Genomic DNA, 26982 nt, shown 5'->3' with positions numbered 1-26982 from the left:
CTGATGAAAGCAAGTCAGGGAGAAAGGGTTTATTTGCTTAGCTTCTTACTTTCACCACACACACCTTATTTGTTAGCATTATATTACCTCATCTGTAATAACATTAGCTTTCTAATCATAGTACTCACAATTATGTGACTTTAAAACTGTAACATACATTAATAATTCCCTCCTTCTGATTACTTATTCTGTCAAAATCATATGTCCATCAAAATAATTTTTATTTTGTTTTGTTCATTTTTGTGTTAAAGCTTTTAAAAGATAACAAAAATACCCTTATATTTTACCCTTAAAAAGAGATAACTTTACAGAGGGAGGCATTAAATCCTTAGAATGGTATTATTACTACTATAGGTTAAATTTTTGAGGTATTCAATAGACTATGAAATTGTGCATTGATTCAGTGATTTTTGCCATTTGTCTAGTATTATCTAGTACATATGTTCCTTTTCAGAGGTAAATAAGATAATTGCTTCAATCCTAAATCTGAAATTATATATCTCTCTCATTGGTCTTTGCATTATTTCTTCCTTGCCCAGAAGTTTTGTGTTCTTTTGTGTTAATCTTTGTCTTCATTCAAAGCTATTCTTTTTTGTAAGAACCTACATCTATGCTTCTTAAAATGTTTTAATCAGTGAAGAAAATGAGAATATTAACAATCCTGACATAAAATCAGAAAATCTAGACTGGAATCTATAAAACCCTGACACCTAGTAGAATCAGTGCTTCAGAGAATAAGCTAGCTCACAGAGGCAGACTTTGAGGGAATTAGCCAAAACAAAAAAATAAATTATTAGAGATTAAAACAATAATTAATGAAGTATACTGTGGGAAAGTTAACTTTCTAAAACATGAATGCCAAAAGACAGAACAAATAGTTTAAGATTATCAGGAGAAAGCTCAAGATTGACTTTAAAAGAAAGATCTGAGTTTAGACTTAGGTAGCACTTAACGTGTTTTACAAAACACATTGTTAAAGTCTTAGACTTATAATTCTGAATATTTCTAATCAATGAACTTTGTTAGGATTTAGGGTTCTGATTGATTTAAATTCCATCATGTGTTAATATGGGGGAAATTGACATAATATTACCCATGAATGTAATTTATTTCCTTCTCTGTTTCTTTAGGCCTTTAAAAAAATTATAATTTTTATAATTTTCTGCGCATCTGTATTAAATGCATTTTAGTCTAATTTTTGCTCATATTATGTGTGTTTCATTTATATTTTCTTTTTGTTTCTATTCTTTGAAATGTACATAAAAATAAGAGATGGCCAAGGCAAAACATTTCTAAACAATATCAAAATGATGGGACTTTATAAAGTAGTAAAACATAGAAATTTTCAAAGAGCTATTAAAGATAAGGTAAGATAGTTTAGACTCAGAAAAAAATGAATTCAGAAACTGGTCCATAGATGATGCAATCCACAGTAGGTGACAACTGTGGGATTACAGATTGGAGAGTGTTTTAAAGTGATGCTGACATGCTTAGTTAGCCATGTGCATTGCTTCAGAGTTTTATTTTATTTTTTTGACAAATAACTAAAACAGTTTAAACAGCATTTGTTTTTGTTTACAGTTTTAGATACTTCATAGTCATCTGGTTTTGTTCCTTTGTGCCTGAAGGAAGTAGAGCATCATAGTAAAAGGGCAGGCTAGAACAGTACTCTACTCACTCATTGTAGCCAAGAAGCAAGTGGGGAGCAACAATGTGGGGCCCTGGACAATTTAATACCCTTCAAAGTCAAGCCTCCAATTACCCACTTCCTCTAGCTAGCCTACAGTTCCACTAGCTCCCAATAGTTAATTTGTTGATTAGATCAGAGCCTCATAATCTAATCATCTCTGGGAATGCCCTCAAAAGCATACCCAGAGAAGTTCTTTACTAATTTCCTAGGCATATTTAATCTTAATCAAGTTGACAAGATTAATATCACATCAAATGTTCAGATGAGTTAACTGTCATAACATCTACATAAAACCAAACATCTGTTTTTACATCATATACAAATGTTGGGAAAGTGTGACTAGCAAAGCTGGATGAACATCTATTTTATTGAAGAAATACATAATGACTATAAGTTTATAAAAGTGATCATAGGAATGCAAATTAGTATCACTGTGGGAATGCCAGAAATTAAGAAATTTGTAAGTATCATAAACTGCTGCTGATGTAACACAAAGGAAATTCTTTAACACAGCTGATGGATTGTGTAAGGGTCCAGTCACTTTGGAAAACAATTTACTTTGTGAAGTAGAATGTTGCATGCTTTCTGACTCAGCATCTATAATTTCCATGACACATGTATTTCCACTTCTAGAGGACTAGGAATGTAGCTTAGTTGGTAGAATGAAACACGCACACACAAACACACACATGATTTATTAGAGTAGCTTATAGGCTGTTGTCCAAATAGTCAATAATGGATTTTTCCCAGTAGGCCAAGGATACAGTAGTTGTTCAGTCTCTGATACAGGATGTCTCAGCAGTCTCAAAGTAGTTCTACAGTCTCCAGGGAGTCTATGTTGGAATCCCAAAGAAGTAGCTTCTAATACTAGTGAAGGAATGCCTCACCAACAGGATAGATGAATTTGCCTGTGAGAGTGTGGGCAACTGGTCAAAAAGCGAAGCTTCCTTCTTCCATGTCCTTTTATCTGGGCTGCCACCAGAAGATGTGGTCCAGATTTAGGATAGGCCTTTGTAATAATCCAATCAGTTCCACAGGTGTGTCCAGCTTCTTGGTTGATACCAGATCAGATGTAGTCAGGTTAACGAACAAGATTAGCCATCATACTACACATTGTTCCGGGTGCTAGAGATTAAATGCTGAATGGTATGAAAATGTTTCTGTCCTTGTGAGATGTTTTAGTTAGAAGGGACTTATGGATAAGCCAGAAAACAGAATCACATGTAATTTAATGTAACCATAAGAGAATGGGAGATGAAGCAAGCTAAAGAGGGTGCTTATGATGTAATGCTGAATTGAGGAGAGAGAATGTATGTGTCTGTTTGACAAAAGGAAGAACTTTCTGCAAATGCTAATGTTTCAGCAGATTTTATTATTCATTGGGAGAAATCCATATAACTCCCTGAAGGAAAAAGTGACAGTGAAGTTGGAATAGTCAAGAAGGAGTAAGTAGATGAGTGAGGCTCATGTAGATTCTCCTTTTGGTAAAAAGACACAGGAGAGGAGTTCTGCAAGGTAGACAAAAAGCCTTAACCTTAGATTTTATGGCTTATTTAGAATTTTGTAACTGGTAAGAAGTCATTGGAGAATTTTGAGCAGGCAGTGGCAATCTGATTTATATTAAGGAACTGAAGAATTGAATGCTAGGTGGGGAGGGTAAGGATTGGGGATGTTGAATGAAAGGGCCTTTTTAGGAGGCTTGTAGATGTGTGGGCCTTAGATGACTAACAAGGACTAGAAGAACAGTGAGGTTGGAAAGAAGTGGCTAGTTTGAAGGTGTTTCTTAGCAACATAATTGGAAGAAATTTGTGATGACCAAGGTGCAATGCCTTTAAAGAACATTACATCTATAAGGGTCGTCCTAGTGTCTGCTAGTAAATAGCTGAGTAGACAGTGATGCCATTTACTTATGTGGTAATTTTTAGCACAACCTCAGTATGTGATCAGAGACTTACAAAACTCTGGTATTTGGGTACTTACAAATGAGACTTGTCAACTTATAGATGACATTTAAAGCCATGAAGATCACAAATAGAGTAAGTGAAAATAGAGGCAACTCATGAGAAGAGATAGTTTGGGGGGGGTGAGAAAGAGAGACAGAGACACAGAGACAGAGACAGATAGATTTGAGTGATTGATTGATATCCTGGAATTCAGAAAAAGAAAATGTTTCCAAAGACATTGACTGTCTTGGGAACACTATGTACTAAGGAAATAACAAATGTAGGGTTAAGATATGGCAGAGAATGATTTTAAAAAAAAAAAAAAGACAATTCTGTAGGGAAATGAAAAAATGATATGCATAGGCAATTTGCTGAAGGGCAAATTATAATGTTATATATAAAGCTATAAACAGATGTTTAACCTCCCTATCAATCAAAAATGCAAATTTAAAAGTAACACCCAAATGCTATCAAAGATGGTAAAGAAGGCCTTTTTTTTGGGGGGGGGGGTCGAGACAGGGTTTCTCTGTGTAGCCCTGGCTGTCCTGGAACTCACTATGTAGACCAGGCTGGCCTCGAACTCAGAAATCTGAAGAAGGCCATTTTTATACTTCGGTGGAAATGTGAGTTACTACAGCCCTATTGAAAACATTTTATCTATGACCCAACAAAGTCTTAGCAACCTATTTCATTGAGATTGTTACATAAATGTAGGATAAAAGTCCCTGAAAAGCAAGGTACATGTCCATCTCTTAGGGAAAGGTGAATGTATAGGTTCTATAATCATTCTATTATTAGTAATTTAAAAAGTTAATTGGTCCATGCTGATTTTAAGAATTTTCATAATGAAGAGAATTTTTTAAACCATTTATTTATTTATTTATTTATTTATTTATTTATTTATTTATTATATGTAAGTACACTGTTGCTGTCTTCAGACACCCCATAAGAGGGCATCAGATCTCATTACAGATGGTTGTGAGCCACCATGTGGTTGCTGGGATTTGAACTCATGACCTCCGCAAGAGCAGTCGGTGCTCTTAACCGCTGAGCCATCTCTCCAGCCCAATGAAGAGAATTTTATAGAATAAAATTCCTTCTGTTTCTTTGTGTGTGAGAAGTATCACAGGCACCACTCTCCCCACACACCTCTCCCCAAACCAGCCCAACACTGTCTAAAACATTTGCTTATGGTTATGTGTGTGGAGATGGAGAAAAGCATACTTGGTTGTAAATAGTATTTACCTGGAGTGAGCAGGTCTAGGAGAAGATAGGCAAGGTAGCCTGTCTCTACAGAGAAGAAGGAGCTCTAAGGTGCACACAGTCATCACAGTTACAGTCTTAGGGATAATTAATTTTAAAGATAAAGTACTAGTTGATAAGTACTCACTACCTCTTTATTAACCTATCAATATTGGTTTAGATGGAAAAAAATCTTCACATTGGTCAAGGTTCAATTCATATTATTTTACTTGTGAGAAATATACAGAAATGTTATGTTATGCTTTTTACTAATGTTTATTTTCATGTTCATTTTGTTACTTTCACTTTCCATTTTTAACCATCCCCTTTATTTTGGGTATAAACTAAATAATAGACTAATAACAAACATTGGAACAGTTTAATACTTAAATTCACAAATAACTAGCAGTGCTTAATTTGAGTGTAAACTGTGAACCCAATTATCTGTTATCCTCTAATGTTAAACCTTTGTTCAGTAGACATAATAACATACTGTTAGGTTTTAGAGAAGAAATATGTAAATTATTATTTACTTTTAATTTTAAATGGAAGTGAACTAATAGCTGGCAGTGTGTTGGGTACCTGTGTGTTTGCTAACTACCATTCATAAAATGTTATATCTAACCTTGTTAGTTTTCTCTTATGTCTTTAATTTGGTGTTGAGCTATAATTGAACTGATAAGACTTCTTTGTCTTCTTACTTTCCTCTGTTGAAGCTATGTTTTGTCTCTACTTATGTAATGCTGGCCTTTTCTCTCGCACCTTGAGTAAGGTCTGCTAATGAAAAGTCCTGAAGTCAGTTCTAGTTTAACACATACAAATCAATAATTAATATTGTCAATTATGTGTAATGATTGATAACTTTGAATTTTATGTTCAGCCCTCCTGTCTAAAGTAATTTGTCCATGCCTCCTGAATAGTGACCTATTACAATTGGAGAGAAGTCAGCGAATGTTTCTGACCTTGCCTGTCTTACAGACCCCTTTCCCCCATGTCCTTACTAGCCGTGTTCTTCAGCCTTAGTCACCTCAGTGGAAGTGAGGTAGGAATGGCAGGAAAGTTTTGTGGGTTTGTTTCGGTACAGAGTGTTGAGCTCTGGGCTTTCTATATGCTAATGTCCTCTGCCTTGAAAGATCTTACTTATATTGACTGGTGAGCTGGTGTTTCTGCTGCCTGGACTTGGCAGCTCTTTTTTTTTTTTTTTTTTTTTTTTTTTTTTTTTATTAGATATTTTATTTACACTTCAGATGCCATCCCCTTTCCCCATTCCCCCACTTAGAAAACCCCTATTCCATGCCCCCTTTTCCTTTTTGCATTTATACATTTTTTTAAAAAAAGAATGTTAATCATAGGCTTTATAAGTTTGGAATTGTTCAATCAGAGGTGTAACCCACTGACCGACTTAGATATAACAACTATCTTTGACTGGTGGAGATACATGAATATCTGCCTCCCTGTCTCCCCCCTATTTCTCTCTTTCATCACCTAGCTTCTCCTCTCCTTCTTCTCCTCCTCTTCTTACTCCTTCTCTTCCTCTCAGTACTCCTCCCACCTTAGCTCCTCCTACATATCACCCTTCCTGTTAAAATGAAACTTTTCTCTCAAAATACAATTAGAGCATAATTATGCCAATTTGTACCAGTGAGGTACAAGATAGTCCTCATACCCAGTCCATCATTTTGTTGACTAACCAGAACCTCTGTCGTCTCTCCTAATTAAAACACTTAGTTCTGAACCTGGCTTTTTCCTTGGCTTTAGGATGAATGTCAGCTGACGACCATTCACTCAAATCTTTTCTCTCAAGGTAAATAGCCAGAATTGGCTATGAGGCTGTAAGTTTTCAATCCTGTCAGAAATCCAGAATGACTGAGTTAACTATAATTGTGGGAAGCACAAAGCATAACTTCTAAAACTTAGCCAATTTATAGAGACCTCTGAACACCTGGACACTCCCTCTACTACATAACGTTGGAGCATCTGTTCTTCCGCCTTCTGGCCCAGGATCATCTGACAGACCTTAGTGCTGCAGAATTATTAAGGGCCGATTACTCTGTCTAGGCAGATATAACCAGTCGACTATTCTGCGAGTGTGTCCTTTTCTGGACAGTAATTTGTCTGTAGAAGGACAGAGGCACTTCTTGTCTAGTGGCTGTCTCACCACAACTGGAGTAACTCCAAAGATGCTCAATTTCTTCTTAGAATTCAATATATGAAGCTGTCAGGAGCAGACAGGTCTCTAATCAAAATGAACATTAATACAGAAATGTTTGTCATGTCAATTCTGTGGATTTCTGATGTTTTGAAAACCAACTATCCATGTAAGGTAATCTGGACTATTGCCTGTTAACTCCACTCAGCTATTTCTAAATAAAACATAGGAAAGACCCTAACAATAAACTCCAAGTCATGAATTTGCTGTAGTCCCTTAACTCACAGGCTGGCCATCTCAAATCAGTTAAAAAAAAGTTAAAGAAGGACTGGGTCTAAGCCTTGTATTCCTAAGTGTGTTATACTGGTACAATGCCTATGAGAGTAACAATATTCATCTCACTCTTATATCAATAAGAAGCTCATACCAATGAAAATCTTAAAATTTGTAATCAAAGTAAATTGGTGCCATTTAAGAATTTATATCTTCATCTTGATACTAATTATACAGATTTCTACTAATAGGTTATGGCTATGCAATAAACCCTAGCTAATCCTCTCTATTCTGACAAAACCACTACTTTTCCCTAGAAAGACAGCCCAACATTTACCACCTTAGTCCCCAAGCCCAGGGAATAGGGGCGCTGACTCTTCATTAGCTTCTTCAAGCTGACTATGGGCATTGAGATATTAGAAGAGGAATGGGGGAAGAGCAAATTGATAAGCCTCTGATGGTGTGTCTTCACTGCCTCCAGATGGAATTCCCGGACCTCAGAGGTTTGAGCTGTCAGGAGCAGACAGGTATCTAATCAAAATGTACATTAATACAGAAATGTTTGTCATGTCAATTCTGTGGATTTCTGATGTTTTGAAAACCAACTATTTATGTAAGGCAATCTGGACTGCTGTCTGTTAACTCCACTCAGCTATTTCTAAAGAAAATATAGGAAACACCCTAACAATAAACTCAAAGTCATGAATTTGCTATAGGCTCTTAACTCACAGGCTAACCATCTCAAATAAGTTAAAAAAGTTAAAGAAGGACTGGGTCTAAGCCTTGTATTCCTAAATGTGTTATACAGGCGCAATGCCTATGATAGTAACAATATTCATCTCACTTTTATATTAATAAGAAGCTCGTACCAATGAAAACCTTAAATTTGAAATCAAAGTAAATTTTGTACCATTTAAGAAATTGTAACTTCATCTTAATAACAATTATACATATTTCTACCAGTAGGTTATGGCTATGCAATAAATCCTAGCTAATCCTCCCTGTTCCACCAAAACCACTACTTTTCCCTAGAAAGACAGTCCAATATTAACCACCTCAGTCCCCAAGCCCAGGAAATAGGGGCACCGACTCTTCATTAACTTCTTCAAACTGATTATGGGTGTTGAGATATTAGAAGAGGGGTTGGGGGAAGAGTAAATTGATAAGCCTCTGACATTGTGTCTTCACTGCATCCAGCTGGAATTCCAGGACATCAGAGGTCTGAGCAGGTCTGTTCAGCTTGCCTGATGAGTAGATACACCAAGGCTATGTATTCTGAAATATAAAAATTCTCAAAACAAATTTTAGTATCAAGAAAATTGTTTGTTTGAATTCTGGGATCTAGTCTTCTGGCAGCCTGCCTCAGTCATGTCTAATGCATATAATTCTGGGAGTTTCTCTGAGGGTGTGCTCCCACCATCCTCCCATTTTTGCCTTCCTGCTCTCAAATTTCCCAATATCAGGGAATCCAACCTTTCGGGCACCTAGGCCCACCACTTCCACTGATGCCTAACCCTTTACCCCATTCCCCCACTCCAATTACTATGAGGGTGTGCTCCCACCATCCTCTCATTCCCACCTCCCTGCTCTTGCAATTCCCCAGCACCAGGGAATCCAAACTTTCAGGTACCAAGACTGTCCACTTCCACTGATGCCTGGCAAGGCCACCCTCAACTACCTATACAGGTGGAGCCATGAGTCCCCCCCGTTTGTGTTCTTGGGCTGGAGATTTTAGAATGGCTACTCCAGCTTGGTTCTTAGGACCATTTGCTTGAAAAATTGTTTTCCAGACTTTTACTCTAAGGTAGAGTCTGTCTTTGAACTGAGGTGTGTTTTCTGTATGCAGCAAAATGCTGGGTCCCGTTTATGTATCCAGTCCATTAGCCTATGTCTTTTAATTGGGGAACTGAGTCCATTGATGTTAAGAGATATTAAGGAACAGTGATTGCTGTCTCCTGTTATTTTTGTTATTAGAGGTGAAGTTATCTTTGTGTGGCTATTTTCTTTTGGGTTTGTTGGAAGAGGGTTACTTTCTTGCTCTTTCTAGGGTATAATTTCCCTCCTTGTATTGGAGCTTTCCTGCTATTATCCTTTGTAATGCTGGGTTTGTGGAAAGATATTGTGTAAATTTGGTTTTGTCATGGAATATCTTGATTTCTTTATCTATGGTAATTGAGAGTTTTGCTGGGTATAGTAGCCTGAGCTGGCATTTGTGTTCTCTTAGGGTCTGTATTACATCTGTCCAGCATCTTCTAGCTTTTATAGTATCTGGTGAGAAGTCTGGTGTAATTCTGATAGGTCTGCCTTTATATGTTACTTGGCCTTTCTCCCTTACTGCATTTAATATTCTTTGTTTTGTGCACTTGGTGTTTTGATTATTATGTGACGGGAGGTATTTCTTTTCTGGTCTACTCTATTTGGCATTCTATAGGCTTCTTTTATGTTTATGGGCATCTCTTTCTTTAGATTAGGGAAGTTTTCTTCTATAATTTTGTTGAAGATATTTATTGGCCCTTTAAGTTGGGAATCTTCACTCTTATCTATACCTATTATCCTTAGGTTTGGTCTCCTCATTGTGTCCTGGATTTCCTGGATATTTTGTGTTAAGAACTTTTTGCATTTTGCATTTTCTTTGACAGTTGTGTTGATATTTTCTATGGTATCTTCTGCACCTGAGATTCTGTCTTCTATCTCTTGTATTCTGTTGGTGATGCTTGTGTCTATGACTCCCGATTTCTTTCCTAGGTTTTCTATCTCCAGCGTAGTCTCCCTTTGTGATTTCTTGATTGTTTCTACTTTCATTTTTATGTCCTGGATGGTTTTGTTCAATTCCTTCACCTGTTTGGTTGTGTTCTCTTGTAATTCTTTAAGAGATTTTTGTGTTTTCTCTTTAAGGGCTTCTACCTGTTTACCTGTGTTCTCCTCAAATTCTTTGAGAGTGTTATTTATGTCCTTTAAAGTCCTCTATGATCATCATTAGAAGTGATTTTAAATCTGAATCTTGCTTTCCTGGTGATATGGGGAATTTAGGACTTTCTAGTGTGGGAGAACTAGGTTCTAATGATGCCAAGTACCCTGGGTTGCTGATGCTTATGTTCTTGCGCTTGCCTTTTGCCATCTGTATCTCCTTAGTGCTACCTGCCCTGTCCCTGACTGGAGCCTGTCTTTCCTATTATCTTGGTTGTATCAGAACTTTGTGGGGTGTGTGTAACTACTGGGGTAAGCGCTGGGGCCCCAAATCTGCTCAGTGCTCAAGCACAGACAGGATGCTGCCCAGGTTAGAGCTCTGGGAGCCCCGTTTCCTCTGTGTTCTTAGAGATTGAGGGCAGAGCTGCCGCCCAAGATCTGCTCAGTGCTCTGGCCCAGACCAAAGGAAGCCAGTGCTCTGGGCAGGGAGTGACTTCCTGGGTCCTTGTGCGTCCCAATTACTCCCTGATTGGGGTGAATGTTGCTGTCTGCTTATCTAAGATACTGCCTGGGTTAAAGTTCCTGGGATGCCCGCTTCTTCTGGGTACTGTGTGATTGGGGGCAGAGCTGCGGTCTTGGATCCTGGGCCCAGACCGGAAGGACTCCTGTGGAGTTCTTATCCCCTTTGGTGACCACAATCCTTCCTCCTATTCTTCCATTAGAGTCCCCAAGCTCCATCCACTGTTCGGCTTTGGGTGTCTGCATCTGTCTGAGTCAGCTGCTGGGTGGAGCCTCTCAGAGGACAGCCATGCTAGACTTCTCTCTGCAAGCATAATAGACTACAATTAATAGTGTCAGGGATTGGTGCTTGCCAGCGAGATGGGTCTCAAGTTGGGCAGTTTATTGGTTGGCCATTCCCCCAGTCTCTGTTCCATCTCCTGTGCCTGCATTTCTTGTAGACAGGATAAACTTTTGAGTTGAAAGTTTTATGAGTGGGTTGGTGTCTCTGTTGCTCCACTGGGGTTCCTGCCTGTCTACAGGGGGTAGCCTCTTCAGGTTTCATATCCCCAATATTGTGAGCCACAGCTAAAGTTACCCCCCACCCCTGCATTTGTTCTTGGGCACCTCTCTTATCTCATGTCTCTGTCTTGTACTAGGCACCATTTTTAAAGCAACCTACAATTCTCATACCAACAACATTCCTTGGATTACCTCATTTTTATTTCCTTAATACAAATAAATGTACATCCTCTCAGTGATCTTTTCCCTGGTCATCTTCTGGTGCTATCAACTTTTTTCCCTCCCTGCAGTCACCCCCTTACCTCCAGGTGGCTCTCTTGATCAAGAGTTTGGAGATCCCATACTGCATACTGTTCACCTTGCAGGTGAACCATGGGTTTGATATTATTTGCAGGTATTCCTGGCAGTCTCCCTTGATTTCATGCTGTCCTCAGAATAACCAAATGATTCTGTTTGTAGCCTCTCTCAAAGATTTCACAGATTTAAGTCATCTAAAAATCTAGAAGACATACCTCTCAAGGGACCTAACCTTTCTATAGGTTGAAGTCCTTGGAAAAAGAGAGACCCATCATACCAGAATCTTCTTCAGCTCTTCCCCTCTCACTCTTTCTGTTTATTATGTAGAGTAAAATATACATGGATTTTGACTCCATTCTTGTCCATTGGGTGATTATTCACTTCTTTTTGGGATATACTATCTTTTTATTTTGGATCTTCAGCTAAAACGGACACTTAGGTAGCTTTGTGTTGACATCCTGACCTGTGATGTCCGCCTTCTGGCAGCTCTTTTATTTGGGACTGTTTACCCTCAATATCACTACCAAGGAAAGTGGTTGCTAACTAATTTATTAAACCAAACCCTGACACCTGATGAAGAGAAGGGAGCAGGTTAATAAAGATTGGGAAGGGAGAGCAGGGTGAGAAGAAAGCACTAAATATCTTATTTTAGATTATGATAAATATTGTGTTTTCGGGATAATTTAACTGCTGATAGAATTTTAAATGAGGTGTTTAAGTTACAATTTACAGGAAAAAAGATACATATAAAAAAGATTGGTGTTTAAAAGGTACATCATAAGTTATTTTTATTTGGACTAGTAAAATCCAACAGTATAGCCCTTATAAAAGACTGACTTAACAAAGAGAATAGAAAGCAAAAAATAGTCCCAAATTGGAAAGGTGTATTTAGATAAAACAAAAAGATGACAGTATTTATGTGACATCAAAAGGGGGTGCAAATTGTCACATATATTGTAACCTGGGTTTACAAGAGTTTCAAATAATTAACTTCATGTGCTCATCTTTATTTGAAATGTTTAATGAGAAGGCACTGGAAAATCAGAATTAGGTTCTTTCCCTTATTAAAATATACTATAGAAAGTCTTGACTATGCTTAGGAAATTTTTGCTGGATAAGAACCTGCTAAGAATCCTGCTGGGGACCTGGAAAAGAGAAGGTTAAAGTTTCTAGAAATAAAGATTCTTTTTCAAAATTTATACTAAAATATAATGAAACAAAACCTAACACATAGGGATTGTGTTAGCAAGCAAAGGAAAAGGGCCTGAGAGAAGGCACAAGACACAGAGACCCACTCATTTACACTCACAGGAATCCATAAAAACCTAAACTGGAAACCGTAATATATACTCAAAGGGCCTGGTGCAAACCTGTACATGCTGTGTGTTCTGCCTCAGTCTTTGTGAGTTCGCAGAGTTTGTGAGCTTTAACATGTTGATTTAGAGGACTTGTTCTCCTGGTGTTCGTCTACTATGAACTCTCCCAGATATATCTGCCTCTGTCTATGCTCTCTCTCCCTTTTATCTATAATAAACCTCCTTTACCATATCTAGGAGCAGTCATGTCCTTTCTTTTCCTTTTTATTTCTTTTTTTCATTCAGTTAGGAGTCATTTTGTTGCATATATCGGTTGGTTTCACCCTAGGTTCCGGGCTATCTAATCTCAGGTCTAGTCACCCAAGAAGTGAATATGGGTTGCATCTCATGGAATGGGCCTTAAATCAAATCCAATGTTGGTTGGTTGCGTCTACAATCTTTGTGCCACCATTGCCCTAGCATATTTTACAGGCAGGACATCATTATAAGGTTTCATGGCTGGGTAGGTGTTTACATTTCTTTTATTTTTCCCCATAAAATGACATTATTTTATTATCCATAGTAACATTGCTATTCTTAAGTTACTAATTTTATAAAATGTTACATTTCTTATAGTAGCATGCAGAGTACCTTCATGTGCCAAAGACACTGGAACACTGAACTTAAGGCTTAGGCACCAGTTCAACTTCTCCACATTCTATGAGTTGTGTAGGTGTTGTCTTCAGCAATGAAGTCTTGACATCAGTTTGTGAAGAGCAACCTATAATCTTGGCAACAGCCTGGGCCATTTGGAGATTCTCACAGGACACCTTTGGCCAACAACTTAGATGTAACCCAATCCTGGTACTGGATTTGGTGCTTCATTTGGTGACAAGAGATGTCCAGTTAGGGCTCTGTCCCCCATTATTTGGCAATTTATATCACTTTCATATATTCAACTATTCCAGGAAGCTTCTACTATATAAACTTTCATGCACTACCCCTCAGATGGCTCTTAATGTCAGCTCTCTCCCCCATTCCTTCTCTCATCCCCTTCTGTCTCCTCACTTGATCCATCCTGTTTTAGCTCCCTTTCCCCATCCTAACTATGTATTCTTTTCACTTTTCCTAATGAGATTTATTTGTCTCTTCTAGTCCCTTACTTTATAACTAACCTGATTCTTCTGATTGTAGCTTGGTTATCATTCACTTAACAGCTAATATCTACTGATGAGCAAATGCACATCATATTTGTCTTTCTGAGTCTGAGATATCTCACAGTGATTTTTCTTTTTTTAGTTCTTTTTTTTTTTTTGCCTAGAAATTTTACGATGCCACTTATTTTAACAGCTGAGTAATACTCCAGTTTATGTACCACATTCTCTTCATCCATTCCTCTGTTGATGGACATCTAAGTTACTTATAATTCCTGAATACTTTGGATAGAGCAGCAATGAACATGTTTGAGCAAATGTCTCTGTAGGAGGACCTTTGTCTCTGTATGTAGACCTTTGGGTCTATATAACCAAGTCTAGTATAGCTGAATCTTAAGGTAAATGGATTCCCACATTCCTGGTGAACTGCCACACTGATTTCCATAGTGGCTGTACAAGTTTGCACTTTCATTAGCAATGGGTGAGTATTTCTTACTCTACATCCTTGCTAGCATGAACTGTCACTTGTTTTATTGATCTTAGGCATTCTGAGGGGTGTAAGATGAAATCTCCAAGTTTTGATTTGCATTTCCTAATGTGCTGGCTAGCTTTATGTCAACTTAACACAAGCTAGAATTATCTGAAAGGAGGGGCCCTCAATTGAGAAAATGCCTCCATAAGATCAAGCTGTAGGTCATTTTTTAAATTAGTGTTTGTTAGGGAAGGGCCCACCTCATTGTAGGCTGGTGGCCCTGGGATGTATAAGAAAGCAAGCCAATAAGTAGCACCCTTGCATGCCTTCTGAATCAGCTCCTGCCTCCAGGTTCCTGCCTCTTGAGTCCCTTCCTGACTTCCTTTATGATGAACAGTGATGTGGAAGTGATAAACCCTTCCTCCTCAGTTTGCTTTGATGATGGTTTCCTCACAATAGTAACCCTAAGACAGCTGAGGGTGTCAAACATGTCATTAAGCGTTTCTCAGCCATTTGAATTTCTTCTTTTGAGAATTCTGTTTAGATCTGTACCCCATTTTTAATTGGGTTACTTATTTTCTTGATATCTGGGTTTTTTTAATTTCTTTATATAATTTGGATATTAACTCTTTCAGATGTGTAGTTGGTAAAAAAATCTTTTCCAATTCTGTAGGGTATCGCTTTGTCTGAATGACAGTATCCTTTGCTGTCCAGAAGCTTCTCAACTTCATGAAGTCTTATTTATTAATTGTTGATCTTAGTGCTTGCACCAATGGTGTTCTGTTCAGAAAGTCTTTTCCTGTAGTAGTGAGTTCAAGGTTCTTCCCCACTTTCTCTTCTATTAAGTTCAGGTATCTGGTTTAATGTTGAGGTCTTTGATGCATTTGATCAAAAGCTGTGTTTTGCAGGGAATAAGCATGGATCTATTTGCATTCTTCTACATGCAGTTGTCCACTTTGACCATACTTTGAAGATACTTTTTTAGTTCAGGGTGTATTTCTGCTACTTTATCAAAAAGCAAGTGTTCATTGATATGTAGATTTATGTCTAGGTCTTCAGTTTGCTACCATTAAGCAATGTGTATGTTTTTGTGCCGGTACCATGCTATTTTTATTACTATAACTCTGTAATACAACTAGAAATCAGGAGTTGTGATACCTCCAGAAATTCTTTTATCATTCAGAATTGTTTTAGCTATCTTGAGTTTTTCATATGAAGTAGAAAACTGTCCTTTCAAGATCTGTGGAGAATTGTGTTGGGATTTTAATGGGACCTGTAGATTACTTTTGGTAGACTGGCCATTTTTACTATTTTAATCTTACTGGCCATGAGCATAAGAGATCTTTCCATCTTTTAATACCTTCTTCCATTTCTTTTTTCAATGTCTTAAAATTTTATCATACAGATCTTTCGCTTGCTTAGTTAGTTACCCAATAGAGTTTATATTTTTTGAGGAGAATGTAAAAGATATTATTTCCCTGATTTCTTTCACAGTCTGTTTGTCATTTGGATATAGGACTACTGATTTTTGTGAGTTAATTTTGTATCCAGCTGAAAATGGATATCAGCTGAAAAGTTTGTTGAAAGTATTTATCAGCTGTAGGAGTTCCACAGGGGAACTTTTAGGGTCATTTGTGTATATTATCATATCACATATGTATCAAATAAAGATACTTCATCCTCTTCCTTTTCAGTTCGTATCCTCTTGTCTTATTGTTCTAACTACGACTTCAAGTACTTACTATATTGACTAGGTATGACTAGAGTGGACAATCTTGGGTCTGATTTTAATGGAATTGCTTTGAGTCTACTCCCAGCTCTGCATCAGATCACTTGCTGAGGCCTTCCTTTTCTCCTACCCTCATCTCCAGTGGATCACACAGACCTTCCCCTCCAAACCATATCTCTGCTGCTTTATCCCAGCCCCCAACTCCAGCAGGCGCTTGCTGGGAACCCATAGGCCTCTCTGATCAGGGAAGCCAGTTGGCCAACTGCAGATCTTCACCTCTCCCTCAGCTCCTCTAAAACCAGTCTTAACTCCAGCTCTGCAGCAGCCCACCTGCTGTGCCTCCCACATCTTCAGTGGAATAAAGATTATCGTTTAGTTAATTCAGTTTAATGCTAGGAAGGAGGGGTCCTTAAACACTGGCAATTATGACTGATACACAGAAAATAATTCTTATATTTTAAAAGTTGTAAGGAATCAGCTTGAAGAAGCTAATGAAGAGTCAGCGCCCCTATTCCCTGGGCTAGGGGGCTAAGGTGGTAAATGTTGGGCTGTCTCTCTAGGGAAAAGTAGTGGTTTTGTCAGAATAGAGAGAATTAGCTAGGGTTTATTGCATAGCCATAACCTATTAGTAGAAATCTGTATAATTAATATCAAGATGAAGATATAAATTCTTAAATGGCACCAATTTACTTTGTTTACAAATTTTAAGGTTTTCATTGGCATGAGCTTCTTAATGATATAAGAGTGAGATGAATATTGTTACTCTCATAGGCATTGTACCAGTATAACACATTTAGGAATACAAAGCTTAGACCCAGTCCTTCTTTAACTCTTTTTAACTGATTTGAGATGGTCAGCCTGTGAGTTAAGGGACTACAGCAAATTCATGACTTGGAGTTTATTATAAGGGTATTCTCTATGTTTTATGTAGAAATAGCTGAGTGGAGTTAACAGGCAACAGTCCAGATTACCTTACATGGATAGCTGGCTTTCAAAACATCAGAAATCCTTAGAATTGACATGACAAACATTTCAGTATTAATGTTCATTTTCATTAGAGACCTGTCTGCTCCGGACAGCTTCCTATGTTAAATTCTAAGAAGAAATTGAGCATCCTTGGAGTTACTCCAGTTGTGGTGAGACAGCCACTAGGCAAGAATTGCCACTTTCCTTCTATAGACAAATTACTGTCCAGAAAAGGACACACTTGCAGAATAGTCGACTGATTATATCTGCCTAGACAGAGTAATCAGCCCTTAATAATTCTGCAGCACTAAGGTCTGTCAGAAGATCCTGGACCAGAAGGCAGAAGAACAGATGCTCCAACGTTTTGAAGTAGAGCGAGTGTCCAGGTGGTCAGAGGTCTCTATAAATTGGCTAAGTTTTAGAAACTACGATTTGTGCTTCCCACAATTATAGTTAACTCAGTCATTCTGGATTTCTGATGGGGTTGAAAACATATAGCTATTGACCTTAAGAGAAAAGATTGAGTGGATGATCGTCAGCTGACATTCATCCTAAAGCCAGGTTCAGAACTAAATGTTCTAGTTAGAATAGATGACAGAGGAACTGGTTAGTCAACAAAAGGACGGACTAGGTATTAGGACTATCCTGTACCTCACTGGTACAAATTGGCATAATTATGCTCTAATTGTATTTTGAGAGAAAAGTTTCATTTTAACAGGAAGGGTGATGTATAGGAGGAGATAAGGTAGGAGGAGTACTGAGAGGAGGAAAAGGAGTAAGAAGAGGAGGAGAAGAAGGAGAGGAGAAGCTAGGTGATGAAAGAGAGAAAGAGGGGGGAGACAGGGAGGCAGATATTCATGTATCTCCACCAGTCAAAGATAGTTGTTATATCTAAGTCGGTCAGTGGGTTACACCTCTGATTGAACAATTCCAAACTTATAAAGCCTATGATTAACATTCTTTTTTTAAAAAAATGTATAAATGCAAAAAGGAAAAGGGGGCATAGGATATGGGTTTCCTAAGGGGGGTGGGGGGGGAATTGGGGTAGGGGATGCCATCTGAAGTGTAAATAAAATATCTAATAAAAAAAATGAAAAAAAAAGTTGTAAGGAGAGCTGGAGAGATGGCTCAGGGGTTAAGAGCACTGGCTGTTCTTCCATAGGTTCTGAGTTCAATTCCCAGCAACCACATGGTGGCTCACAACCATCTGTAATGAGATATGTAATAACATCTACAATAATCTTCTGGCCTGCAGGCATATGCAGCTAGAGTATTGTATACGTAGTAAAAGTTGTAAGGGTAAGGAGATGGCTCAGCAGGTAAGAGTTCTTGCTGTACAATCATGAGTACCTGAGTGTACACCCTTAGTACCCATAAAAAGACAAGTGAAACAAGTTGTACCTGTAACCCCCATGCTGGGAATCACTGTATCCTAACCCTCCCCCCAAATAAGACACCATATCTCAAAGGAGTAAACCAGAACCATAGAGGAAGACATCCAGTGGCCTTCCTGGCCTCTCCAGAGTTGTGCATGATTATCTACACAAAACAATAGTTGTGAAGAGCTAAGTGTGGTAGAGCAATGCCTGTAATCTTAGCACTCAGAAAGCCGAGTCAAGAGTTTAAAGCCAGTATGGGCTATATAGTGAGACCTACAAAGAAAAAACAAAAATTCTCAGAATTGTAATTTGTTTATATTGTCCTTAATCTTAAATATTGTGTAGAAATATTAGCCTCACAGTAGTAGTGTAAGAAATGTTTAAAGTTCAGAATTAATTAGAATTAATGTCATCACAGGAAAACAAATCCATCTTATTTTAAATAGCAAAATGTTTGCTTATCTTACACATCATAGTGATTCTATCCAGATAGTTGTTTTATATCAAACCAGTCTGATCTGTTCCATAATTTACTTTGACTGTTTGAATCTGATTACTGTCTTTAAACACTTGTGAGTTTCTAGTTACTATAAAAAATATTTCAAAAAGCTACATATTTAACAGTACTTCCTTAAAGAATTGGGGAAACAAGCTTGCATTCATACATTTTTGCAATCTTGAATTTTTGTATCATTTAAGAAAAAAAAAAGCCTTACAAGGACTTTCATGTGAATACGAACACCGCAGCACATGTACGAGAGCCACGGGGTAGCACGTCTTACAGTGTGTGTCAGAACAGCCTGGTGACTTCTTAAAATACTGATTCCTGGGGACTGTATTCCTGTGCTCTCTACTGTCCAGTGCCTAAAATATGTGTTGGTAATCTCCAAGATTGTTTATAGTCTTCAGACTAACTTTGGAATATGTTATAATTAGAAAATCTGGTCATAAAATTTTTTGATTTTCAGAAATAAACTTGATACAATTTTTTGCATACTGAAATGGCTTGTTTTGATCTTTAGGGTGTGATTAAAACAGCAGCAGTAAAGAAATGCAAGAAATTCTCTATTTATGTAATGACAATTATAGTCCTCTAAAAGAAAGATTTATTTTTACAAATTATGACAACAAGGAAATTGAAGAGGGAGATTTTTTCCCCTTTAATACCACACTGATGTCACACTTAAATGTTTATATTTTCCTATTCATTCTTAGTTTCTGTCTTTAAAAATACATACTTAAAATTGTACTCAATTATGAACATGAAGTATTTGTTTTTGTTTTTCTTCTTAACAAAGTCATGAGATTTTTTTCCCATTATGAAATGTTAAGGTTTTTTTTAACCATTATGACAACGATTGATAACCACTATTTGCCATACCTAGATAAATGAATTAGTTATTTTGTGGGTGGGTGCTGAAAGTCCAGACAGTATGTCACAACCCTGGTAAAGGCCCATTCATGACATTGTGGTGAATGATAGCATAATGGTAGAAATATATCAAGAGAGAAATACTACAAAGAACAATAGGAAATGACAGAGCCACTCAGGAGTCAGGCTTTGGCTGTAATACAAGCTCACTGTTATAAGAACTGGTGAGGGAGCCTGTGAGAACTTCTGCCAGTCTCTTCCAGGACAACCTCACAAGCTCTACTACTTCCTAACATCACTACACTACAGGGATATTAGTGATGACATTTTAAATATGATTAGCTCTTACAGTGGCTAGGAAAATGACTATTGGTAGGGAATCATCAGAGCCTGAGTTTAGACCCTAGTGGAGTAGAAACAGGCAGCTAGATTCCTGAAGCTCATTGGCTATCCAGCCCAGTGGAATTAATAAGCTTCATGTTCAGGGAGAGACCGTATCTCAGAAAATAAGGTGGAAAGCAATCGAAGAAAGGCACCTGATGTTCTTCTCCTCGGGCCTATTAGATGTGCATACATGCAAGCACAAAACCAAGATACGGCCCCTAGAAAGTTTCACAGGTTGATGGTAATAATAATTACCTATAATTTTATTTATTGGCCACCTGGGACTAGGGGTTCTAAACTACCTTTCACTTTGTAGTCACAACAACAATGTTTGTCATGTGACAAGATGAAGAAACTGTAGTTATGTAACTAGCCCAAGATCACACAGCCAATAAGTGATAGAGTACCCATATCTAGCTTCAGAGGAAACCATGGCCAACAGTGTAGATTTACCATGTTATTAAATCTTAAATTTCAGAACCCCTCATTTGTGATTGCAAGGCTTAAAATGCTCAAATTACAACTGGAAGGCTGTATTATACTAGAACCATTTCTATATAAGCACGTTGAGAAATAGCTGATGATGTCTTGTAGCTTATTCTGTTATTATAAACAAATATTCATTTTTGTAATTGAACAACATGTGTCTCTGAAAGATGGGAAGTTCAGCCATCAGAGAAGACTGTGAGAGAAAATGATATGCTGGTATTTATCTGTAATCCCAGCGTGCAGGAGGCACAGGCTAGAGGATTCCAAGTTGCAGGATGACCTGGGCTACATAGTAAGCTCCAGTCTAGCCTCAGCTACAATGTGAAGCCTGTCTCAACAACAACAACAAAAATTTAAAATAACATGATTATAAATAATTCCATGTAGCTTCATGTTGTTGAATCATGCCTATGAGGAGAATGACCATTTTTAAAAATAATCTAAGAAATTCAGACCTTATCATATCTGAAGTTTTCAGCCTAAGCGTTACATAAGATCTGGTAGACCTTGAGAAGAGCTGACTTGTTTTTATTTTTAAAACCCCAGAAATAGTTGTGATACATAACTAGGAATGATATATGCAACAAAAAGCTGTAGACTATGAAACACAGAAGTGAAATAATACCTATGCATTTTTAAGGCTTACAGGGATGGAGAGAGAAACTTGCCATGGTTTAGACCAATGTTTACATAATAATGCAGTTAGTTCTCATAAATTTCCTGTGCTGAAACATGGTCTAGGGATATGTGTTTGTCATTGCTTTAAAAGATACAGCTTTGGGGGGGGGGGGCTGTAGAGATGGCTCAGCGGTTAAGAGTGCTGGCTGCTGTTCAGAGGTCCTGAGTTAAATCCCAGCAACCACATGATGGCTCATGACCATCTGTGATCTGATTCCCTCCGTATGCAGGTGTACATATAAATAGAACACTGATAGGCATAAAATAAATAAACAAGCAAATAAGTAGTATAGATAATAAGTAGTACTATTTACTATCTATAGTAGTAGTATTTTTCATGGGCAGCACCAGTGACATTGGCAGGAGGGCTGGTTCAGCCTCCTAACCAGCCACTGCTGGCAGAAGCCCAGGCTGACCAACTCAGCTACCACCCAGGCCCAGATCTAAGGCTTTGAGTTGGCCCACCCCAACATTTATTCTATCTAGAGTGCATGAAGGAACTAGTCCTGTGGAACCGTAGCCACAGGACATCCACAACTCTGGGCAATAGCAAGATATCAAAGAGGAGTCTCTGCAAGGATCCAGTATTGATGGTGTAGCAGAAGCCAAAGGCTTTGACTCTGACCAACAACTCATTGCAACAAACATTTGCAATGTGATTAACCAATATGTGATAGAGAAGTGGGAAAGATGGCAGATCTGAACAGTGTGTGCATAGTAAAACTGGAGACTTGTCAGCATGGTTGATAGAGGAGTAGGTTGTCACCCAGTAGGGTTGACAGGATGGTGTGCAACAGTCTGGATCTTGCACGGACACAGCCCCCAAACAGGCTGCCCAGCCACAGGATCGTGTAAGTGAAGAATGGTCTATTAACTGGATTGGACTCTTCAAAAGACCTCCACAGTCCATGTTCCTCCCAAGGGCCATGCTGGTCAGTTGCCTGTGCCATATAAATGTTCTCAGTCCGTACTGCAACCAGAGACCAAATGGATGTTCAGGGACTGTGCTGGTGCTAGAAACCATGGGGAAGCCTAGGATCCCTGCTCCTGCTAAATGAGGGATGAGGAATCCACTCTTGCTGTGCTAACAGTGACTGCAGACACACAGCTGAGAAAGAGGAACATAAAAGGCTTCTGTGAGAACCCCACCTCCACTCCAACCCTTACCCCCAAAAAGTAACAGCCTAGCAAGGAAGCCATCAATGAGAACTTTTTAAAAAATGTGTGGGGATGCTGAGGTATAGCTCTCCACAGTTAATGGCTTCTAGCAGGGGTGTAAGTGGAGAAGGACTCAGCTTCCCTGAGGGGCTGGCCGTTAGGAGTTTGACACAACATGGACTTTTTTTTTCCCCAGCGTTGAGGATGTGAGGAAATGGAGGCAGATACAGGAGGACGGGGAGGTGAACTCAATTGGGGTGCATGATATGAGATTCCCAAGTAATCAATAAAACATTAAGTTAATAAAAAGATCATAGATGGAACTTGAAAGGTCTTAATAAAAAGTATACCTTTTGTTTCTCCGTTTTTTATTTCACAGAACAGATTTCCAGGAGTAACTCTTAAGTCAAAAGAAATGAATAGTTTGGGCTCAATAAATTAATATAATGGGTAAAACTTATTTATAGTTTTAAATAGACCAAATAGGATAGTTAGAATAATTTTTCCAGGTTTGAGGGAAAAAACTATTAGAATTTTTATTACACTAATTTTATTTTGAAATTAGCAATGTTATCAAAACAATATTTAATTGTGTTTACAACATTATCTCATAACTGAATTTCTCTTTAATAGATTGATGAGCTCCCAGAGGGTGCTGTGAAGCCTCCAGCAAACAAGTACCCTATCTTCTTTTTTGGTACCCATGAAACGTAAGTTAACAAGATAGCTTCCATCTTCAACAATTGTAATTTGACTCCACTAGCTTATGTACTTAACTGTGATCTATACTATTTTATATGTTGTTAGTCATTGTATCCATTTATAAAGTAGCCAAACTTAACATGTTTTTATTAATGAAAGGCATATTAGTTATTTTTGCATGTTGTAACAAAATATATAAGAGAAGCAACATTAGGAAGAAAATGTTTATTTTTCCTCATGGTTTCTGGGATTTCAGTTCATCGTGGCAGGGCAGGCATGACTGGATCTGTGTCTGCAAGAATGAGAGACGGGTTTTCACACGGTGAACTAGGACATGTAGATGAGAAACCAGTTTTCACATGCTGAGCTAGGACATGCAGAAAAGGCAGAACAGGAGCAGACAGGCATAGCTTTAAAGATCCATTTCTAATGGCCTATCATTCAGGCCTCACCTCATAAGACTTCACAACTTCCCAAATTAGCATCACCATCTGGGGACTACATGTCCAAACACAGGAGTAGGAGAAGCATTTCAAATTCAAGCCATAAAATAAGTTTTCATTCATAGAAGTCTTGATTACTGAAAGCACATCTTTGCTTCTGTTTCTGTTTTAAGTGTTGGCCATCAACCCACAGTCTCCTTTCAGGCCACTTGTAAAGTCCTGGAGTGCTAGATTCCTGGTAGCCCCTTTTAGAGCTCTGTATATCTTCTCTTTACAGAAGCTTTTTCAACTCATTTTTTATAAGACAAAGTTATGTTCTCCTAAACTCTTTCAATTTTAGACCTATAACAAATGTACTGCCTTTTAAAGGTTTTCTAATTATGTCTGTTAATATAGAGATTAAAGTAATCTAGACATGTATTTTCTTCTTTCACAATATTACAGAAGTGAGCACAGGTAGAAGGGATAGACAGATTTGCTAAGAATTCAGTATCCTCTGTCAGACCCTACCAGTCCTTGGTATCACTTTTGTGTACTTGTTTGTGAGAGTCTCACTATGTAGACCAGGCTGGCCTTGAACTCACAGAGATCCCCAGCTTCTCCCTCCTACATGCTGGAGTTAAAGTCACTTGCCTTCACACCCAGCTTGTTTGCTTATTTCTAAAAATTAACCTGCTTCAGTTATATGTGCATCCTTCAGGGAGAGGGAAGGAGAGAAGAATGAAGAACAAGGAATGCCTCGTAAGGAAGTGGCAAAAGAGGCTCATGGATCACTTCTGCTCACAGTCATCCCACTGTCAGGAACTTGGTCATGTGGCCACACTGGGCTGTGGGGAAGCTGGGAAATAACCTCCAGCTGAGCAGTTCTAAAATATGGGAGAAGTAATCTGTTAGTGAAAAAATTAAGAAAATGACGCTGGGGGACAATTGGCGGTCTTACCACACTTCCACTATATCATTTATTTTCTTTTTTTTTTTTTTTTGGTTTTTTTTTGTTTTGTTTTGTTTTTTGGTTTTTCGAGACAGGGTTTCTCTGTATAGCCCTGGCTGTCCTGGAACTCACTCTGTAGACCAGGCTGGCCTCGAACTCAGAAATTCACCTGCCTCTGCCTCCCAAGTGCTGGGATTAAAGGCGTGCGCCACCACCGCCCGGCCTATCATTTATTTTCATTTGAATGTTGGCAGAATTTGACATGAATCTTAGCTTGCTGTTTCTTCCATTCTAACTTCACTTCATTCTGGTCTTGAAAACACCAGGATAAAATCCTAAAGACAGATTTTTTTTTCTTATGTGAGAAATAATTGTGTATCTTTCAGGAAATAAACATTTTGTAAGAATTTTTTTTTGGTATTGTTTTGAGTTTGGCTTAGTTATTTTTTTTTGTTTGTTTTAGGTTTTTTGTTTGTTTTCTTGTGGTGTGTGTGCACGTGTGTGTGTGTGTGTGTGTGTGTGTGTGTGTGTGTGTGTGTTGCTGAACTATCTGCAAGTCCTCAAGCAGGCAAGAACTTTACAACTAAGCTATACCCAAGCCCTATATTTTCATCTAATAAAGACTGTATGTGCCTTTTCTTCATTACGTACTTTAACCCACAGTTACTTTCTATGCACACAGTCAATGCTTGCAGACGGTCAAAAGCCAGAGTACTAATTCCTGTTATGTTTCTTTGAAAATGAACTAGTCTTGTACAGTGTCCATTTTCTCCTCGTGTTCATATTGTTTGTCAAATAAGACTTCGACCTACCCACCCCTCAATCATTTTTATTTGTTCTTGGTTTTGTGTTTTGATCATACTCATTTCCCCTCCCCCAACTCTTCCTGAACCCACACCGTCTCAATCCATTCAACTTCATGTCGTCTCTTTTTAAGCCACCAATAGCAATTTGTACTGCCCAAATATTCTTGGATGTGTGGTCTTCCTAGAGTATGATTGACTACCAGGGCTACATTCTTAGATAAAGCTGTCTTTCCTTCTCCTTTACTGCCAGGGTCTCACATAGCCCAGAATGGATTCAAACTCCTGCCTCCATTTCCTAAAGCATTAGGAGTGTGTATCAGCATGCTTAGTATAAATACACTTGTTAGCTGTAATTTTTTAATCAACTGGACAGTGTGAGAGATCATTGCTATACCCTGTCAGAAAATGGAATCTATGAATTGCTCTTAACATGTTGACTGGAAGGCTTCAGTGTCATCTTTTGCTGATTTCTAAAGTCCTGTCTCTAGCTCACAGCCTTTTTTAATTTCCAGAATTACTTTCTAACTTTCTACTTGATATCGTCACTTAAATGTCTTAACTGGGACTTTAGATTTTACATCTAACAATGAGCTTCTCCCCAAATGTTTTTCTCCAAAAGGAAAATCATATTTCAATAAATAACTCCAGCATTCTTATTTCTTATTCTGGAACCTTAGAGACAGCCTCAAATTCAGTTTCTCTGTCAAAAGTTCTTTCCAAAGAATGAATTCTGGACTTAACTATTTCTTCACCAACTACATTATCCATCCTGGCCCGAGTTGTCAGTATTAACTTTACTTCAATGCCTCCTGTTACTTCTTACTTCCATCTTCCTTCCTAACCTTTACTTGGTTTCTAACACAACAGCCAAAATGATGCTTGGTGACACATCTCAGAACCTTTCATGCCTTCCCATATCGCTGAATACCTTTGCAGTGACTTCCAGAACCCTAAATAATCTGTGATGCTAACCTGTTACCTCTCCATCCTTATCCCATGCTGGTCTACTGCTACTCATCTCACTCTAGCCGCCCTGGCCTCTTTTGTGTTTCTCAGACACGTTGTTCTTTCCCAGGTACAGCACAGATGGTTCCTTTACCCCATTGTTGATGTTTGATTTGTTCCTATATATTGCAATGCTAAGTTCGGGGTCCAGGGTAAGAGATAAGGCGGAAGGCCTGTCCCAGAGACTAAGAATTTTCCCTTAGACTCAAGTGAAGCTATGGGACCATGCCTCCAGGTTATTTCTGATTGATGAATAAAGATGCCTACAGCCTGTAACTGGGCAGAATTGAGAAAGGTGGGCCTTGGTGTTCCCAACCATGAGTGGGGAGAGAAGAAGGTGGAGAGAGTAAGACTCCAAGGGTTAGAAGTCAAGTAAGCATGGCCATGAAGGCTGGCCAAATGGAGTTAAGTGCAGCTTAGATAAAACATAGTAAGGAATAACTCAGGGTTATTATAGAAAATAGATTGTAGTAGCATAGAAGGTAATTATGTGTCCAG

General features: G+C 38.2%; 1 protein-coding gene across 3 annotated transcripts in view; it reads left to right on the top strand.

Annotated features, from left to right (window-relative positions):
* Positions 1-26982, top strand: part of Hdgfl3 (HDGF like 3) — a 59725-nt gene that overhangs the window by 12387 nt on the left and 20356 nt on the right. For all 3 annotated transcript variants that reach the window (XR_013111333.1, XR_013111329.1, XM_034496529.2), the window contains exon 2: positions 23231-23307. Coding sequence is in view for 1 of the 3 variants with exons in the window: in XM_034496529.2 (XP_034352420.1) it covers positions 23231-23307 (77 nt within the window). In the remaining 2 variants the exon portion in view is untranslated. The remainder of the gene's footprint in view (positions 1-23230; positions 23308-26982) is intronic.

The sequence above is a fragment of the Arvicanthis niloticus genome, chromosome 1 (genome assembly GCF_011762505.2).
Source record: "Arvicanthis niloticus isolate mArvNil1 chromosome 1, mArvNil1.pat.X, whole genome shotgun sequence".
NCBI lineage: Eukaryota > Metazoa > Chordata > Mammalia > Rodentia > Muridae > Arvicanthis > Arvicanthis niloticus.
The sequence above is the reverse complement of the archived record's forward strand: the minus strand, read 5'-3'. Positions and strand labels throughout refer to the sequence as shown.